The sequence below is a fragment of the Mesocricetus auratus genome, unplaced genomic scaffold (assembly GCF_017639785.1).
Source record: "Mesocricetus auratus isolate SY011 unplaced genomic scaffold, BCM_Maur_2.0 Super-Scaffold_100013, whole genome shotgun sequence".
Classification (NCBI taxonomy): domain Eukaryota; kingdom Metazoa; phylum Chordata; class Mammalia; order Rodentia; family Cricetidae; genus Mesocricetus; species Mesocricetus auratus.
This window is the reverse complement of record NW_024429196.1, coordinates 15,245,997-15,267,083: the sequence shown is the minus strand read 5'-3', so window position 1 is coordinate 15,267,083 and position 21,087 is coordinate 15,245,997. Positions and strand designations below refer to the sequence as shown.

Genomic DNA, 21,087 nt, shown 5'->3' with positions numbered 1-21,087 from the left:
TTAACAACTGCTAAGACTCAAAGAATTTAGGATGGAAGAACACTCATCGGGGAGGCTCCAAGTGAGTGGGCAGCGAGAATGCTAATGGGGACCCGTGAGCCAACTTAAAGTGGTTCCACCATCCTTAGGCAGTTCCCTCTCATCTCAGGCGACTCCAGAGCTAGGATTATTCCACTCCACCCCCAAATACAAAGCTGGCTTCTGAGACTGGCATCTGTTCTATTTTGTAGAAGTCACGGTACTCCTAGGAGCAAAAGTTGCTATCAGGGAAGAGCCCTGGGAGTATGGGGTGGGGCTTAGCCCAACAATGAAGAATGGCTAAAGGGGAGAACCAGGAAGTCCCCAGGTAGTTTCCAGCAGAGCTCCCAAGAGCTTTCTAGAAAGTACTTGGAACTCCAGCATACTCATAGCAGGTAATGATCATGCTGTCTGTCACCAATAAGTAAAAGCCCATATGTCTCTATCAACCAGTGAGCGAAGGGTGTCAGTGCTCCTGTAAATACCACATCCCTCTGTACCCATTCCACACCCAGCTGATGAGGGTGCTAACATGCTCTGTTTCCCATGAGATCCCAGGGGTACTGCCCCTCCCCCACACCTTTCCAGACATGGATACAGTGTCTGGTGAGGCCAAACCCAGCTGCAGGTCTGGCCCCTCCCATCTGTTAAATTCTTGGACTTTCTATGTCTTTTCTTCTCCCTTTCGATTTCTTAATTAATTGGATACACACAGATACATGATGTGCAATGCTCTAATTGATCCACTGAAGTGTGGCGGGCTTAACTGAGAGCAGACTGAGCAGCCCGTCTGCTGGCTGGCTCTGCACGGAGGCCAGGCTTTAAGGGGTGCATGGCCACAACTCCTTGAAAAGTTGCCGTCACTCTTGCTGATGTATTGGTGAGGTTAGAGGAAGTGTTCTTCCACACACAAAGAGTACGCCTGTGACATGGTAGGCCAGACGGTTCTGATGAAAATGAAACGGAACCAGTCTATGCAATTTGAGTGTGAAGACAGGTATGAGTCTAGAGGAGAAGCATGTGGGAAAGGCTCCTAACTCACTCACACTCTCTCTTGCAAATCACTTTGGTGGCTGAGTGGAAGGAGCTGGGCAGTAAAACCGAAACTCTGGGTAGAGGAGAGTCCCAACAAGAAGTCATAGTATGAGCTCACAGGTAGAAAGAGAAGACAAGGCTAGGTAGGGTCCAGGGCTCCACTGTGGGGCTGTTGCCTGTGAATGCAGGAAATGCAAGAAACACAAGGCATAGCTACTCTTCCCTCCCCGACCCGTTCTTTTAAGCTTCTCTCTCTCTCTCTCTCTCTCTCTCTCTCTCTCTCTCTCTCTCTCTCTCTCTCTCTCTCTCTCTGAGGTGGGGTCTCATTGTGTAGTCTTGGCTGTTCTTGAGTGTGGGGATTAAAGTTCGAACCACTGTGCCTGGATTAACTCATGTATTTATTTTAGAAATATATAGTATTCTAAAGTGCGCAGACTCAGAACTCCTTAGGCCCGTGCCTGCCTTTCTTTACAAGTCTTGTGCTGCTAGGCCTCTGCTTTATTGCGTTTTTCCCTAGGATCCAATCTAATCTCATTCTTTCATATAAATTCCTTATTATGCCAAATACACATATTTTCATTTTCTTTTTGGTGCTTGGTTTTGAACCCAGGGCCTTGCATATGTCAAGCACATAGTCCATTTTGGACTCACCCCCTCGACCTGTGTTAACTCCTGGAGCCAGCGCTTTCCTTGTGATTTAAAGAGTACTGAAACCAACTCTTCTACCAGGTCTTGTGGTCAAGAGGCAAGTTAAACTATTCTCAGCAGTCGTAAATGAATTTACCTTCTCAACCCCACCTCCCAACTATGTGTACTGTGAACTGAAATTCCAACCAGACTGCTCAACATTTACCCACATTGTTAAAAACTGCAATCCTTGTAAAATTCTCAAAAATTACTAAAAATTATACTAGAATAGAAACTGTAGTCATCTCCTTTAGAGTCTTTTCAGAACACGAAGTCTTGGCTGTGCTCTCGTATTTCCAGCTTACATTTCACGTCAGTGTGGTGAGGAGTGTGACTCTGAGCACTTAAATCACGGTCTGGTTCAGTGGCTGTCTCTCAGCATCCCTGGACTAAACTCCCCATTGGGCAGAGAAGGGCAGTAGCAGCACTGGACCAGAAGGAGGGTTGAGGCTGAAGAAAGGCAACTTTATAGGAAGGACTACACGCTCCATAATGCTCCCCACTCGCCCTCCCAAAGGCTGTATGCCTCGCCACAGTTGTGGGTCCATAACAATCTCAGGAGCCAAGGTGTACTCCAGACACTCTCGAGAGCACAGATTTAAGCTGTGTGACATATGAGGCCTCAGTGTCACCGACTTTCCTTTAAGCTGTGTGACACAGGGGACCTCGGTATCACTGACTTTCATTTCTGTCAGAATTAGAGTTGACAAGAAGCAAGAAGTAAACAGAAGGGAGTTTCATTCTTTCCAAGATTCTTTATTCTTTTTTTTCTACAGGAAAGAGTTTACATATATATGCTGAATGCATATATGAAAGCTATCTAGACTATTGGATCCTGACTGGTATATATGAACAAAAGAGGATTTCTACTGCAGAGAATTAAAAAAAATTAGAATAGTTTTCTAAATGACAATTATTTATTTTTTCAAAGAAAAAACACAAACCATTTTTACTGAGTTATACAATAAACTCTAACCTTCTTTGCTGCTTCCTTAATTTTTTCCTGTTTTGAGGTAAGATCTTGCTGTGTGGATTTAGCTGACCTAAGACTCCCTCTGTAGACAAGGTTGGCTTTAAACTCACAGAGGCCCACCTGCTTCTGTGTTCTGAGGAGTACAATACCATCCCTGGCTTAAACTCATAAACAGTTTATGGAAATAAAATAAAAAAGTGAACACACACACACGTACACGCACACAGACATCTATGCATACATAAGTATGCAAACACACATAACATGCAGGCATGCCTACTGGAAATTTTAGCAGTCAGGCCAGTGGTCAAAATCAGAAATCATGGAACTCATGAAAAAAGAAAACTAGATTAAATGCTAGTCTATTATCAAGACCAGATGTCAAGTTGTTTCACTGTAATTACCTGCTTAAAAGTTTAATGATGCTTCTGCATGGTTTCAAAAGGAAAGACGGTTACCAGCCACTGGGAAACATTTTAAATGAACAAACACTTTATGCTTTGCCTCCAGTGCCCCCAAACAGCTATCTGTGTGTAAGAGCCGTGTACAGGGTTAACCTATCGAATCCTTCAATCAAGGCATTATCAGAGACAACAAAAGTGTTGAGCAACCTCAGAATTTGACCCTAAGTCTGAACTGCCCATGTTACCTTCTCCTGGAGGCTAACTACCTCAGTGGTGTGCGGGCAAAAGAAAGAAAAAAGAAAACAAGATCTTTGGGCTGGTCACAGATCACCCTAAGGACTACTTACCATAACTGCTAAGACAATATCATTCTCAGGATCACAGATTTCTTTATTAGGAAGTGAAAACCCAAAGAAAGTGTTTCCTCTAGGCTACGACTCTTAATTATCAGCTAGATCAAGTTGATTTTCAAGCTAAGACATGTTTTTAAAGTAAGCACTGAGGGCCAAGCAAAATGAACTGTTTATTATAAAAGAGAGAAAAAAAAGTTACGCGAGAAAAGCAAACACCTTACTTAAACAAATAAGCAAAAAACAAAGCCAAACTACTTATTTTGCAAGTAACGAATCTACATATGAATACCATGGAGGTTAATAGAAAAGAATGCAGTTAAATGAGCTAAAGGTAACTGAGAATATGCCCGAATATCTTGCAGTGAAAAAGCTATTAGAAGATTAAGACACAAGCTCAGCTACTGCTAGGCCTTCATGAGAGATCAAAGGCCTGGCATTCGTCCGTGGGCTCCAGTCATCCAAACTGCTTGTGTTTAATGGCATGAGAAAGAGAATCTTTCCACAACACCTTTCTCCAGGTAGCAGATCTTGGTATGTAGGAAACAGTACTTCAAAGTAAAAAGAAAAAGGCACATACATGAACAAAAGTAACAGCCAAGAGAAGCCTAGTGAGTAATTGCCTACATTAAAATTCTCATTAAATTGTCTTGTAACTCGACAAATGACAAGAAAATAACTGTCCTACCCGGTCCCAAGTTTACTTCTAGAAGAATTAAATAAGGAAGCCAAACAGGAAAGCTAACCAAAATAATAGGAGGGTTTTTTTTTTTGTTTTAATTCTTAAAGAAAGCAGTATTAAAAAAATCTCTCTCGCTGGGCGGTGGTGGCGCACGCCTTTAATCCCAGCACTCGGGAGGCAGAGGCAGGCGGATCTCCGTGAGTTCGAGGCCGGGCTGGACCGATAGCCTCCGAAACAATACAGAGAAACCCTGTCTCATAAAAACCAAAAAAAAAAAAAAAAAATCTCTCTCATGATAGGCTAAAAGCTCACTGGAACAATGGGTTCTGTTTCTTGCCACTCTCACGGAGGACCATGTACCCAAACTGCTCCATGCTGGTCCCTTGGCATGGCCAGGCTGGCTGGCTGGCTCTCTGGCCTCTTGGTGTCAGCATAGCTGGTGGAAACAGCGAACTAAGGTGAGGTTGTGATACCAACACAGACATATGATTCAGAGGGAAGAGAGCCCGACTCTGAGTCGCCAGTGTTTCTGTTTGACATGATCTGCTGTTGGAGCAAAGCCAGTATTCATGCCCTTTCCACAGTGGCTGCTGTGGGTAAGTCATCTTCACCACCTAAGGTAGGGGACAGCAGGACTCTCTGGTTGTTTTTATCTTGATTTGACACAGTCCATCTTCAAGTCAGATCCTATAACACAGGGTCTGCCTATATCTGAGCAATGGCAACTGTAGAATATATACATTCCTGCCTTCATTATAGATTTTAAAAGATGGATCAAAAGCCAGCATAGGGTGGTAACGGTAGCACATCCTTCCTATTGGTTTTTCTTACCTCGACATCCTTTTTCAGTTTTTCCAGGAATATCTTTTTGTTGTTGTCGTCGATGTAAATCTTTTGGCCCTCATTAATGAAGTCATTATCCTTTAAAGTTGGCAGCTCTTTGGCCTAGAACAAATGAGAAGAAGAAGAAGGAAGAGCTTGAATAAAGCCTGGAAGCCATGTGTTCTCTCTAACTTGGACACTGAAGTTTGCTTTGCCCACCTGGGCAGGGGCAATGGCGTATAAGGTGGCTTGATATCATCAAAGGAACAAGTAGGCTGTGACCACCGGGAGCATTCCTACTGAGAATCAGGGGATGGCATCCTCCCCTTCTGTGACACTTCATGATTTTCATGGGAATGAACCTGATGGCTTTCTTTGGTTCACTTTCTTACAAGAAGCTCTCTAAGTATTGAACATATATTCTTGGAGTACATATTCTTGGGAACCCTCTATTGTACAATACCATCCTCTGACACTCTTGGGTAGCCTAAACTGAACACTTGTTACAAGTAGCGTGTTCCCTTGTCCCACAAAGTCCCATCCATCCGCTGTGTGCCTGCAACCTGAAACTTTGCAGTTGTTCGTTAAAGCCTTGCTGCTCTCCACTACATCAAGAGGGCAATTCCCATTGGATAACTCCAAAGAAATAATCTTGTGACAGACAGTGGATTAAGCTGAGAAACTTTACCCTTTACAAGTAACCAGGAGAACAAGCAGGCGGGTAATCGCACTTCTGTTCACCAATGCAGGAGGGCTGGAGAAGCTCGAAGTATGGGTTACAGCAGAGAATAAGAATTGACCTGTGCCAAGGCATACCGAATGCAGGCATCTAGTTTTAAGATTATGTGGAATGTACTGCGTGCAATGTGCTCTCTGGGAAAGTTCAAAGGCCAAACCACCTCCCCAACCCCAATTCCTTTCTGCTAACCACAGCTTATTTCTCTCAGCTTCAAGGAATCTAGTATAATACACGGCCCCCTTTGGCCTAATGCTAAACCCTGAATGGTCCTTTTCAGATATTTCTTAACCCTTCAAATGTCTGAATGTACATGTCTCCCTCTCACTTTACAAAGAGTATGCAGCCATACATCGATCAATACACATGCATATGTATATGTGTATCATTCATTTCTAAATTATTAGCTTTGCCTACTTTGCTTCACTTTGAGAAGAGAACTTTTTGGCCATCCTGTGACTGAAATCGTCATCAACATTGCTCTCTTTATAAAGAAGGTTTGGCAAGTCTCATAAATTCAAGGCTTCTATTCAGTAGGCAGTTCCTGAATTACTGCCACACACACAGGGTGCTGCAGTCAATGTGTACAACTTCCTGCTGTAAAGGAGTTTGTCATCTTATATGGGAAGTAGGACAACACAGACCTGGGATGAAGCCAGGTGATAAGATCAGAGTGGGAGTTGGGCAGGCTGACTTAATCCCAGCACCCGGGTTCGAGGCCAGCCCGGTCTACAGAGTGAATTCCAGGACAGCCAGAGCTACACAGAGAAACCCTGTCTGGAAAAATAACGACTAGAGTGAAATGTGCTTTCATGTACTTTTATGCTGAGTTAGAGTCTACTTTTGGGGGGAGGGGGAGGTACTAATAAAGATACTTTAATAAAAGCAGAAGGGTTGGGAGAAACAGAGGCACTCACAAATAGAAGGGCATGGGTGTGGGTATCTCAAAGAGGAGTTTCAGATACACATTAAAAATAATGTAATAACTGTTAGAAATAAAAACCCTGAACATCTTTCAACTGTAGCATCACTTGTACTGAACTTAGAACTGTAAAGAAAAGGAGCATGTATGTGTGTGTGTGTGTGTGTGTGTGTGTGTGTGTGTGTGTGTGGTGTATGCATGTGTGCACATGTATGTGTGCAGGCTTTGGAGACCCTCTTGTCCCCCTGTCTCCCCTAGAGTGCAGAGGTTACAGAAGCACGCCACCACACCTCGCTTTTACACGGTACTAGGGATCTGCATTTAGTTCTCATGCTCGCATGGTACTTAACCCATTGGGGTGCCATCCCAGCTCCCCAAACAGTGTTTTGAGGAGAATGAAACACAAACCCAGAAGTTTTAGCAAGCTTCACTCTGAAAACAGTAAGAGGAAACACCCACCAATGCAAAAAAAAAAAAAAAAAAGAGTTAGGGCTCTGAGAAGCATCCAGACCTCCCCACGACGCTCAGGAGTCCAGGACCCAGAGTCTCCAGGTAGACAGTTTGAATGTGTTAGTGCAGTTATGCTTTGGGGCTAGGAGGTATGAGCTGGAGAGTGTCAGGGATTAAGGTTCCACTATGGTTCTATAACTCCATTTCTGTATGTAAGAAATGGAGTAAGATGTTTTTGTGGGAATTCAAGACATTTGAGGACTGAGATGATGTGCCACAGATGACGCAGTAAATTTACACACTGGAGGTGTTTGTGACACAAGTCACATTAATGGAGATGAATGCCATTTCAAGCTCACCCCAGCAGAATTCCCTCATGTGACAGGGAAAGGTCTAATCCTTTCTCATAAAACTCTGGATACCCTGTACTGTATTACTAAGCCTGCTTATGAATTTCACAGGCACTAAGGATGTATTTAGATTGGATCAAGTTCAAAAAAGGGCAACCAGATTGGTTAAACGACTTAGGGCTTATTGAAAGGATCAAGAGGCAAAGGCAGGTCCTCAGCAGGGCAGCTGGGGGAGAGGGCAGGGTAATACTGATGGGCAGAAGGCCCTCTCCCAGATGTTCTCCCTAGAACAATGCTTAGGAACACACCCACATCCATCCAGATCCACTCAGAGCAGGCAAGATAAGGGCTGGATTCAAGATGTGGCATCTCTGTCAGTGTGACGGGCAAACACATGAGCATGGCTAAAGACATACCCAGAGGGACCCTCCTCCCCCACCCTCTAACACTCCTGAGTCTGTATCCGGATAAAATGACTGAGTATACGATCAGTCCTTCACTTGCATGCTGGAAGATGCTGGGCCATGGGGTGACTCTCTGCATCTCCACTTCCATCCAGGGGATGCAGATCAAAGCCTATAGTTCTGGATATAGCTGGACCCAGGATGGCTGCTAGGCTGATCTTAGCTTGTCTAAATATTAGCTGTGTGTCTTTGGGCAAGTCACTCTTCCTGTGATGTGAAGAGGGTTGTCATGAGGATTACACTAGTCACACACGTCAAAGAGGTGGAGCAGTATACGCCACACGTGGTTCCTGTGACTTGCTTGTCATGTTTTCAGGCATGGCTCCTTTAGACCAAGCTGTAACTGAGAAATCCCGAGCAAAGTTATCTTCTCTTCTAGAAGATATCACATTAAGCATTGCCTCAGTAGCCGTGACTTGGACCAGCTGCTTGGTCAGCCCCAAACCACTTTTTCAGACAAGTAATTGGACAATAACCACAGCTATGTAATAGAGTTAGTGTGTGAATGGAAAGGTAACATACAGGGCTTGCTCACAAGAACACACTGAGTTTGTTTTCTCTCTGCTCCTCTCTTCTGTTTCCTTTCTTATGTTTTAAAGGAACAGGCTTTTTTACCTTAACCCATCGATGATACAGACCATGCTTAAGACTTCCTTTGTTTTCTGTTTTTACTCACTGGTCACATGTTGCACATGGATTTACAATGCAGCCCTTTATGATGAAGGACCTGTTGGTAGGGCTGACAAATTCAGTGTATGCAAGTGTTATTGTCCAGAGCACATGGTGGAACAGGGAACACACTGGACAGATGCAGCCATGGTGACACTGTGACACTGGCTGGTAGCTCTCCCTGCCCTGCCTCCGTGACTCCAGTGACCCCAGTTCCACACACACACACACACACACACACACACACACACACACACACACACACACACACACTTGTCAACCTCAACTCTGCCTTCCTGGCTAGGAAGCCTAAGACCTGCAGCAGGGGTTGGCCAGTACAAAACCCTGACTAATAATCTTTAAAAAGAGAAACAAACAAAATAACTGGAAACTCAAATAAGAATAGAATGTGGTCATACAATAAAAATTAGCTAAGTTAACTTTTTAAGAGTAATTATTTAAATTTATGTAATATTTATTAAATCTATGGAATAAAATGTAATGCTTTTTTTAAAGCCAAGGACAGGAACTTGCTGATTTTTTTTTCTTCCTGTGTTACTTTTACATTTTTTAGATTTTCTTGGTGAGTGTCTCATTGTAGTTTGTGATTTAGTGATTGCTCTTTTGCTGACCTAAAGCAAAAGTCCATGCTTAGTGGTCAGGAAAGATAACTGATGTATAAGGGAGCTACAAATTGATTCATAGGAGGCAGTGAGCACACTGGGAACATCGAACTTGCTGTGAGCCCTTGAAGGACGATGTTTGCACAAACAGTGAAAGCCTTTGGCTTCGGTTAAAGCACAGCGTTAAAGTCGCTCAGCAGGTCAGCTCTCTCCTCCAGTGAGAAGCAGACTCCGTAGCAGTATTGATCAAGGCCAGGACGGCATATCTAAGAGACAAGGGAGGAGAGACGGGGGAGTCCACACCACACCCAGCAAGTGGGTGAGTTCTTAATTAATTCTTACACCCTATCACTCAATAAGGGAGGCAAAGGGTCCTTTGGCGGGGTGGGGGTGGGGGTGGAGGGTGTGTCTAGCCAGAGGTTTGAGACTTTAAGATGTTCAGAACAGCACTCTCAATTTTAGATGTGGCCACAAGCCTCGGCAGATGGCTGAGGAGACACTGTAGAAGTGACAGAGCCACACCTGGGAAAGGTGACAACCTCACTGAAAGGAGATGAGAGACTCCACAAGCTTCCCAGGGGAACTGGGCAGATACAAGGTAAAAAGCAAAGCCTCGAAAATTTGTTTCATATTACTTACCCTTTTATATTTAAATATTAAATTATTAGGACTTTTACAGGATATTGGAATACCAAAAAAATATCAGAATTTTTTTACCAACATGTTTTTTACCAACATAATTTAATGAAAGTAATTTTTTCAAATAAGGATTAACTAACACACATATATACTGATGTGTATGCACAACTACTGTCATTTGTGCAGAGTTTAATGAACAGTCCATTTTAAAGCTTACAAGATGAGAAATTACATGGGTTTTGTGTTCACTTAAAATCAAGTTATAATTCAGATGACAATTTAAAAATTACCACAAAAAATAAATTTGTGTCTCCAGTCACAGCTATAACTCTAAAACATACAGAATTCAAACTAACACAGCATTGTGTTTTATTTTTTGGTCTGTATTTTATACAAAACAGCCAACTGTATTATAAGTGACTATTAGCAATAGGAAAGTGAGTAAAACAAGTTTCTTAAAATTAAAATGCACAGAGCTCACAATTACGTAACATAGAGCCACACCTTTGTTTCAGTCTGCATACGAACATTGCTGGGAAGACAAGTGTCTTGGTCACACTTGAGTGGTTAATGCAAACAGGATTTGGTACCAGAAGGTTTTAATGTAGAGGATTAGATGTATCATCGTACGTTGCGATGAAAGGACTTGTATTTTAGAATGAAATGAATTTCTGTTCAATGTACTCACTTAGCTTCACTGTAACCCTCAATGTCAAAGATGGCTGCTCGGCGTGTCTTTGACGGCGTGTGTCTTTGACGGCGCGTGTCTTTGACGGCGCGTGTCTTTGACGGCCACTAGCGGGACACATCAAGCTGAGCACACAACTTAAAAAACATGTTGTCATTGCTGTGCCGTGCCTGGGACTGCTTAAGTTAGTACTTTACTTGTTATTTCAAGCGCATCTAAATGAAAATAAACTCATGGCCTGTCGTTAAAAAAAAAAGCCAGTCTATAAAGTAGAAAATTCCTCAGAACTGTTCCTGTAAGGGAGAGAACATAGGTAATCCTTGTACTGGAGTCAGGATAAAAGCAGTGTGATGAAATAACATCACATGCATGGTATCAATTTTGGGTAACAAGAGACGCTAGGGATTTATAATAAAATCAGTTCCGCTTCCCCAAACAGCTAAGCCACAAATTTGATACATGAAAAGGCAAATTAGCGAATGTGGGTGAAGTTCACTGGGAATCGGCAAAGATAGCAGGTGCTTTCCCACAGGATTACACGTAATGACCTCCCTCACCCAGAGGCAAATGTTGACATAAGTACCTAGCTTGGGAAATGGTCTAGTCGACCCGGACTAACTTTTAACATCCACAATGGAAACAAAGAGAATGCACACATCTGTCAGCAGCATCTGGACAGGACAGTTTCATGATTTGTTTGGAATCTCTGTTTAGAATGTATACCGCATCACACCCATGAAACTGTGCTGCAATTAAAAGCAAAAAGCTGGGTAAGTATAACTGTCATATTGCTAGTTAAAACAGCTATGTTCCAGCTATGGGCTATTTTCTCTAAGTATCTTAAGCTAACATGTAAAAAAGAAAATTTTATAACTTAAAAATACTTTCACAGCTGGGTGGTGGTGGCTATACTTTTAATCCCAGCCCTAGAGAGGGGATATAAGGAGGATGGAGACAGGCGTACAGGGCAGTCAGACTGCAGTCATGCTGAGGATAGGACTGCCCCAGCCTTGGTAGAGGTAAGAACTCTCTAGTGGACGGCTGTTTTACTTTTCTGATCTTCAGCTTGAGCCCCAATATCTGTCTCTGGGTTTTTACAATTAAATGAGTATGAAGTAGTTATGTAAAAGGTGATAATTTGAGCCGGGCGGTGGTGGCGCACTCCTTTAATCCCAGCACTCGGGAGGCAGAGGCAGGCGGATCTCTGTGAGTTCGAGGCTGGGCTGGACCGACAGCCTCCAAAACAATACAGAGAAACCCTGTCTCGTAAAACCAAAAAAAAAAAAAAAAAAAGGTGATAATTTGTCTTCTTCCATATGCAAAAATGGTCTCCAAGATGTACAAAAAAAGACCTCAAAATAGGTTTGTACCAGGAGCTGGAGAATTGGATTGGCGGTAAGGAGCATGCACTGCTCTTCCAGAGGTCTTGAGTTCGATTCCCAGCACCCACTCAGGTGGTTCATCACCGCCTGCAACTTTAGTTCTAGGGGGACCCAATTCCGCTGACTTCTGTAGGTACCCACATTTGCATGCAGAGAACCACACACAGAGACACACATCTATATATACACACATAATTACAAGTAATAAAATTAAAATGAATAGAATAATATTTATTTAAAAAGCTAGTTTAAATTTGGTCAAAGGATTCTACTGTGGTGTAAGAAATGTTACAGACTGAAAACTCAAGAGAAGTGTCTTAAGTCCTCTTGATTCTGATTTAACACGGACATTGTAAAGATCTCTACTTCTATTGTAAGAATTGCACTTCTGTAGCAGGCTGGCTTAAACTCAGGCTACATACTACATGTCAGATATATACTCTCTACCCTAACTGTAGCTAGAGGCAAGTTGGCTTACAGGACTTCCCACATCGAATAGCAGAGCTCTGTGTGTGCTTCCGATGCTTGGCTGAGTTCTCTCCAGGGAAATGCAAGTGAACCTAAGGCAATTTGACTTTACACAGCGTTCCATATCAAAAGGGCTGGGCGATTTCAATGCTGCCATGTGTGCCAAATCTGGTGGATGCATGAGGTCCTCTGCCAGGCTTACCAGTCAGGAACAATTAGAAGTAAATTAAAAGCTGGAAATCCCTACTTGTAAGCAGGGATCCAGCTCAGCCATTGAGCACTTGCCTAGCATGCAAGAGACCCTTGGGTTCCATCTCCAGCATCACATGTAACACAAACAAAACAACACCACTTCCCAGAATACCCTCGGGGTTTCCTCACAGTCTCCCAAGGGGTGAACTTAGACATGCTGATACAATGTTTCAGAACGAATCAATCACATTAAGGTTTTCACAGAACAAGTGTAATTTTGCTGACTATTAAGTGAAGGGCTGTAAATGTGGTCTACTGTTGACCAGTATTTCCAAAGGAAGCATCAGAAAGGCTTCACTTAAATCCAGAGATTCCATAAAACCCAGAAGCAAGAGAACCAATAGTCTCTTCTTCTTCTTCTTCTTCTTCTTCTTCTTCTTCTTCTTCTTCTTCTTCTTCTTCTTCTTCTTCTTCTTCTTCTTCTTCTTCTTCTTCTTCTTCTTCTTCCTCCTTTTCCTTCTCCTCCATCATCAAATATATGACCTATTGCTAAATCTCTTAATTCCATTCTGGCATTTCCTTGCTTGGTCTTAAAGTTGGACTTAGATCCCTGATTCTCAGCTGCCTTTGGTCCCAAACTCGCTTTTATTTTATAAAACTTTTTTGGTTCACAGAACTGAAGTTCCTGCTGTTGTCTTTAAGTGCTGTGCCCGGAGAAGGAACCGAATGGTAGTGTGCCTGCTTTGCATACATTAGGCCTTGGGGTTGATTGCTAATATTGCAGAAAAAAAAAATTAAGGCCCGTGAAATAATTTGTGCTTCTGCTCTGAAGGGAAACTGTGCCCTGCCCTCTGGGTGTTCTTCATGCCACTAAAGAAGAAAAAGTATCTGCCTTTGTGTAAGATTATGAGGGGAAGGGGGAAAATACAGAATATGTTTAGAATATTAGCTGTTTGGAGACATGAAGTCCCTGAGCTGACACCACACTCAGAGTGCAAAGACATGTTGGAGAAAGAGTTCCTGATGGTACATGCTGTGCTTTTTGTACTTTGCTCAGGGGCCTGGCACCCTCCTTATCTTGCCTATAACTGCAAGGACTAGATAGGGTTATGTATTACTTATAATGGGGAACCATTTAAAGACCTCAAAAGAAATGCTGAAAACTGGTTTGGGAAAGCAGTTTTAGGTGGGAGGGTATTAATGATTAATTCTATGGAACCTCCAGCCAGTAATAGGTAAAATGTCAGAGCTAGAGGCAACCTCTTAATCGCTGGTACAATTCACGATAAATAAGAATCAACAAGGAGGCTTTCCATAGCCCATTATCAACAATGATTATTGCCAATAGAGCTCTGTAAATGCCAATTGCGGGGCAGCTGCTTTCTTCCTGATGGGTTCAGGGAAAAGGTGGTGAGTTAAAAGGAATCTCCTTATTCCGACTCTCTGACTCCCATCACACAGGATTCACTGCACCCAAGAAAAATCAGACCCGAGTTTAGAGAACCGTGCAGGATGATGAGCAAAATGCATATTTGTGTAAATCCCCGGGACTCTCTCTCACAAGAACACCGGCTTGTTAAAGAGTCAGGTCAAATCCCCTGGAGATCAAGTGAGTCCAGTTACGTTTCCTTTTACTCCACCAGAGTCCCTGCTGTGGAGCTGGCTAGCTGGCAGCATGCTAAGACTGTCATTTGTAAAAAGCAGTTCGCTCAGCTATAATTAGTAATTTGATGTCACACTGGAATTGGAGCGCAGCTGTGAAAAGATCGACCACCAGGGAGATTCGCATTTCTCTGTCTCATTTAGAGGGGGTGGAACTGCTGGACTCATGAATGGAAGATGCCCTTCCACTAAAAAGAAAAGAGTTAGGGAATAAAACAAGTCACAGCAGCTGTCAGAATTTGACAATTTTTTTAAAGGACTGTTCCCATAAAAAAATCTAGACATCTGTACACGCATGTTCTGATACTTGTTGCCATAAAAGTAATTCTATTATTGTTAGAATACAGGGACTTTATCTCCTCCAGTTCCATCTCCATTATTATGCTAATGCAAATCACACTAATTATGTGTCAGGATGAAATCCAAGGGATGGGACTTGTCTGCACCTATATCACTAAACATTGAAAATGACAGTTTCAAAACTTGTCATCAACAAGTGAAAAGTATGGGAAATTAAATAATGACTCCAGTGAAGGAAGCCTGGAGAGGGGAAGAACTGAGCGCACTAATTAAGCTGTGCCAGTCGGAGCCTGGGAAGGGGGCTTGCATAGCAGCAATCACTCTGCACAGGACAGCATCATGCAGCAATGACAACACAGTTGCCAGTTTTTTCTTTTCTAAGAGGCTACAATAGAGGAAACAGAGCATCTTCAGCCGTCCCCAAGTATTTCAAACCACAGGTACCAGTGATCATTCTAAAGATGTTTAAGGTTTTATTCGGGAACTCAAACAATGCTATGCCTTCAAAGAAGGGATTTATTTCTATTCTAATATCAATGTATTGACATGCAGGAGACTATCTCAAGTTGAACATGCATCTCATCGTGTTATCCTTAGTTAAGACCGTGCAATGATTACTTTCTTTGAGTCAATGGAGTTATTTCAAAGTGGGTTCAATACCAATCTAAGGCCACACAGCTCAGGCGTGACAGAGCCCCAGGCGCTCTAGCACCAGAACTCATGTGTCTAACCACAATACATAACTGCCTTCTCAATGTTTGGGTCTCATTCTGTGTCTTCTGCCTTTTTCTTAAGGGACATAATTTTTTAAATCATGAAAAGGAAAAGAAAATTCACTACATTAACCAAAACATTGCAAGCAGGCTTAATATTGTGCTAAAACAATTCGCCCAAGGTCTTGACCCTTTTTTTCTTTTTATGTAATCAAGTAAATGATCTGACTTCAGAGTATTTTAGCAAAACAACCCAGTTGTGTATTCTCCACCTAAAGAGTCTATTTCTCATGCATGACTATTTCTCAGTGTTTGATTTGGTACACTCAGTACACACAGTCTTTGGCAGTTGCTGATACTCTTGCCTTGAGAAAGACCCCAGGGCTTTGCATTGTGTTGGAGTTTGGGGAATCTGACAGCTCTTCCCCAAAGGTCAGAGGCTTTCTAGGGCTACCTCACCTATCCATGTACCTTTCAGGTTCTAACTGGGAAGGAGAGGAGAAAGAGTTTGCACATGAAGGATGCAAAGGCAATCAAAACTTACAGTCACGCAGGAGAGTGCGGCTGGAGAGGTAGGGTGACTCTGCTGCCTGGGAGTTTACTAATAACCCAGACACACTCACTCACAATCAGCTAGCGGAATGCATGGCCACAGTTGAACTCTGATGCTCTGGGGAGTGGGGGAGGAAGAGAGTGACTGAAAAAGTGCAAGCAGCTGTGTGACACACTGCTCAGGCTTTGCAGCTTCTGGGTCTCGGCTGGGCACATAGCTGGGCTCTGACCTCTCATATCCACAAGCCCTGCCAGATCTCATGACCACTAGGGGCAATGTCGAGAGGAATACCGGCCATTTGCCCACACCAGAAGTAAAGGAGCATCCTAGCCAGGGGTTGAGGAAAAGGAAAAGGAAAATTAACTACATTAACCAAAACATGGCAAGCTTGACAGTAACCATGAAAACACACACGTTTGTGCACTCACATGCACACACTTCTGAATGAACACAGGAGAAGATGTGCAAATTCATAACATTCAAATCGAAACAAAATAATATTCTACAAGAACTTAATAGGAAATTTTAAATTCTTGAGTCTAGCTTTAAATGGGATAGTAAAGACCCTTCTGAGGCTGGTGTATAAAAATACACAAGAGTCCAGGCAAGCCTTTCACCCAATATGTCAATCTGACCATTGTGCCAATCTGGGCTAGTTTAGATCTATCACCTGGGTTACTTGCAGGAAGCCATTTTCCAAATTCGTTTTTTTTTTAATTTTAAGTATTTTAATTTTGAAAAGGAATCACATATGAAATCATTTTTTCTTATCTGGCCTAGAAAGTCTGGTCTTTCATTAAATCATGTCTCTAATGTCTGCTCACTCACCTGCTCTTCTGTCATAACTCAACAGACTTGCTACGGTTGTTTGAAGTCTTTCCAACATGTAATCACTTAATTGTCATCTTCCATTTCTCTTCCAAGTGATTCACTTTTAGTAAAATTGGATCCAACTCTTCATGTCTCCATCTACCAACCTGAATTAGTTACAATCTTCAAACTGACTTTAACTTGGATCTCTCAGGAAGACTTCTGCAAATAATCCCAACTATAAACTTTATGTTCAAGATGAACTGTGTCCTGTTAACATCTAGTGCATTTTATGAAGCATAAGCACAACATGTTCAGTTTACAACTGTCACTTGGTGTGTTTCCCTAATACCTAACCAATTTCTCTTTCTGCTTTATCAACCGTACCTCAGTTCTTATCTTATTAACAAATACCAAATTATTATATTTTTAACCTTTAAAACTCAAAAGTCTCTTTATAATGCTCCCTACAGACTGACCCTTCAAGTTTGTAATTTTGTAAATGAAATGAGATTGAAATATCATTTGGTTTTCAATCAGCCAACAGATGCAAAGATGCAGTCTTTTCATCCTTCATTTTCAAAAGCAAAACCAACTCTGATCTCATCTTACCACTGAATACTTGAAAAGGAATTTGAAGCTCACCCAAGTCAATATGTAATGGCTGAGAAAATGAACAGAGAGGCAGAGAACACAGACAAACTGGGGTAAAAGAGGCCTTGGGACTCCGGTTCCTCAAACCCTGGAAGCCATGTTCTGAGCTGGAGTTTCCATTTCAGCTACAGCACAGACTCTGTCTGTGCCGAGCAGGTTGTGTGTGACACCCCCCCCTTTGTCGACTGCACACACAACGGGAAACTACAGCATCATCCAGCCACTGAGCAAGGGGATAAAGGCATCCCCAGGCTGCAGGGAGTACCACCTGAGCTCGCAGCAGCAGCAGCAGTAGTAGCAGCAGCAGCAGCAGCAGCAGGGGAAGGGGGAGAGCCACAGTGGTGAGCTATGAGAAGAATGAACGGGGGCATTGTACCAGCCATGCTCCCTGGACAGAGAAGAGACGTCACAGTGCTTACCTTTTCTTTGTCACTAGCTTCTCTAGCCACCGTCGAGCCCTGAAACACAAAGAAATGATAAGGATGGTGTTGCATGAGATATACACAGTATAGAAGTGGTCATGGGCAGAGCGGAGACAAACCTAGTTCTGTCCTAGGTTCATCCTCAGCGTGTTCCCCTTGTCCCAAGAGCCCTCACCTGGTCTGTGGCTGCCCCTGCCAGTGTTCCTGTCTACTCTCCACTCTTCTCCACCCCCATCCTTGTCGTTCTTTCTGACTTTCCTCTGGTTCTCTAACACCTGCTTGGAAACCAGAAACCCAGGCATCGCTTGAGCCACCATTTGCTAAGCACTGATCAAAACTGCATCAGTTGCTGGAAATGGCTGGTTCCACTGTCTTCAAAAGGGAGGCGGGCCAACAGCTGGCTGTGGCAACAAAAGCATTGAATGCCCTTCTGCCCCCATCATGACCTTCAGACGTGGACCATTCTTGCCTCTGACAGCCTTCTCGGTACCACGTGCTGTTCTTCCCCAGTGTTAGCCACTGAAGGACAGTTCCACTGAGCTCCCAGCACATCCTCTGCGAGCACTTTCTGACTCTCTTTACTCTGGAGACTCCTTCAAAGCCACAGGCTTTCCTCCACCTCTTTTGTTCTAGGCCCTATGCTGAGCACAAGGGGACAAAGTGGAAGAAAACACGGCCTTTGATCCTCGCCGCACCTAGTTTGCCGCACCAGTTTTCAAAAGCAGCCTCTCAGAGCTGTGTTAGCCCAAATGTCTGATGGGAGATGGGAAGTCACCTCTGAGGTCCACAGGGGGCTTTGAGGGCAGGCAGTGTTCAAGCAGAGAAACTTGCCTTTTGGTGTACGACTTCAATTCAAAAGAAAGGCTGAGGGACACACAGACAACTTGGCTCGTGCTTTAGGTTTCCAAATGTGTGAGTTCAGCGTTCATTACTTAAGTCTTTGTATCTCACTGGGGACAAGTGGCTGGAGAAGGATCACAGAGTTATGAATTACTTGTCCCTCCAGCATCAGATGCCTGAACTGCTATAGTGGAGTGTTTGTTGCCTTGACCACTGCTCAAATCCACAACTACCATCCAGGATCATTAAAGTGGCCAATCATGAATGGAATCTATACTTGACTTGAGCAAAACTTCAGAAAGAAAGAAGCATTCTCCCAGTAACCACCTGTCCACTAATGTGTGCATACTCAGCTCCACAGACACAAGAAATGGCAGAAGGGGGCCCTGTATTAGGGAGAGAGATCAAGAGCAAGCTTGAGCCCCCCACTGCCAGTTCTCCACTCGATGGTACTTGGCATGTCCAGGATTGATGAGTATCAAACCCCTGGAGAGTGGCCCAGGGAAAACACTCAAAGTTTCTTGGGACAAGTCAGAGGAACACCAGGCAGAAGATCCATTCCAGGAGCACAACCATGCTCAGACCTCTGCCCAGCATTGGCCAGGTCCTTTTTCTACCAGTGATGGCTATTCTTTTAAAAGATTCGCTATCTATCTATCTATCTATCTATCTATCTATCTATCTATCTATCTATCTATCTATCTATCTATCTATCTATCCATCCATCCATCTATCCACTATCTACTATCAATCTACTTAATGTTTATCAGTGTTCTAACTGCATGCAGGCCAGAAGAGGGCATCAGATTCCGCTACAGATGGTTGTGAGCCACCATGCAGTTGCTGAGAATTAAACACAGAACCTCTGTGCTCTTAACCTCTGAGCCATCTCTCCAGCCACGTGATGGTTATTCGTAACTGTCAATTTGCCACACTCTAGACTCACCTAGGAAAGGAGTCTTAATGAGGAGCTGTTTAGATTGAGTGCATGTCTGGGGGAAATTATCTTGATTATGCTGAGGCAGGAAGTCCTTCCAACTGAGGGCGGCCCTTCTCTAGGAGCCCTCCACGGCTTCTGCATCAGTTCCTGCCTCCCGGTTCCTACCCTATTTGAGTTCCTTTCCCAACTTCTTCCAGTGATGGACCGTGATCTGGAAGTGTAAGCCAAATAGACCCTTTCCTCCCCAACTTGCTTTTTGGTCTTGGTGTTTTGTCACAGCAATAGAAATTCTAAGACAGAAGCTAAGGCCTTGAATTGGAATCATGAAATAACACCAAGGGTACAGTTTCCATGTACTTGGGGGCTCTGGCAAGAACAGTGTTTTTGTTCTACAATGGAAAGAGAGAGATGACATTGTGAAATGCTAAGATATCCAGTCTGTAAATGTAACTTATACCTGGGCATGCATACTTGAAGGCAGGGCTATCTTAGAATTTCAAGGGAATAAACATTAAGTGGGACACAAGGCTTGCCCTCAAGTAACTGATACACTAGCAAAATAGACAAGACCCCCAGTTCCTATAAGCTGAGCCTTATGCTGTGTATAAGGCTATGCATGCATCTTACTGTACTCTCTAGGTGCAGATAAAGCTATCCCTGCTGCAATAAACCAGGAAACTGAGGCTTGAAGGTTCAGGAAATTGCACACAGCTGCTAACTTCATGGGGCTTCTGAGACCATACTGGCTTTCTGAAGTGAGACAGCCAGAGAACCACCCAGACCCCGAAACTTCTCAGTAGTGTGAGCACTGCTACTCTGTCCCACTGTTTCAGGGAAGAACAGGTGTCAAAGGCAAGAACTGGGTGTGGATGGAACTCCCTAGAAGCAATTCCAGGGCAACAAAATGGCTTGAGTTGAGAGCTGGATACAGGACAGGACAAGGCTGTGAGCAGAAAGTTCAGTCTGCCTGGCATTCAGGGGGTGGACACTAAGGCTGCGTCATTTCCTTTTACGTACATTAGCATTCTCAAAGTGTGGGTTAAATCCTGGGGTTCTCTGAGGGGCCTGCAAGGTCAAAACTGTTGCTTGTTTGTTTGGCCTTTTGAGACAGGACGTCATCTGCATTGAAAGCCTGACTTGAAACTTGTTATGCGGCTCAGGCTGGCTTTGAATTTGTGAATTTACTGTCTCAACGTCCTGACTGCTGAGGTTACAGGTGTGTAATACCACATCTGGCAAAATTGTTTTTAATAATACTGTGACACCAGTTGCCTCTTCACTCTCTTGATGTTCACAAGGACATTGCAAGCACAATAGTGGGCAGTTAAGAGTCATTGAGATAAGCCCAGGTCCCTAGCATCCTCTATGAAAGTCCTTGAAGAAGCAATGCAGGACCATGATCCTGCAGCACACACCCTGCAGTACTGAAGAGGAGGCAGGCCGACAGAATGTCTGTTTAAGCAGTAAATGCTGACCAGAGTCATTCTTCCGACAGGTGCAGGAATAAACAAGCTACCTTTTTTTCCCAGAAAACAACATTTTTATTTGAAAAAAAAAACTCACAAATGAACTGTATTTGTCCAGATCTGAAAAGGAAAATCACTCGCTGGACAATGGATGAAACTGCAAGGCTCTGGAT

General features: G+C 43.4%; 1 protein-coding gene across 2 annotated transcripts in view; it reads right to left on the bottom strand.

Annotated features, from left to right (window-relative positions):
- Positions 1 to 21,087, bottom strand: part of Pip4k2a (phosphatidylinositol-5-phosphate 4-kinase type 2 alpha) — a 159,539-nt gene that overhangs the window by 5,700 nt on the left and 132,752 nt on the right. For both annotated transcript variants that reach the window (XM_040755420.1, XM_040755419.1), the window contains 2 exons: positions 17,666 to 17,704; positions 4,981 to 5,094 (listed from right to left, as the gene is read on the bottom strand). In XM_040755420.1, coding sequence (XP_040611354.1) covers positions 4,981 to 5,094; positions 17,666 to 17,704 — 153 coding nt within the window. The remainder of the gene's footprint in view (positions 1 to 4,980; positions 5,095 to 17,665; positions 17,705 to 21,087) is intronic.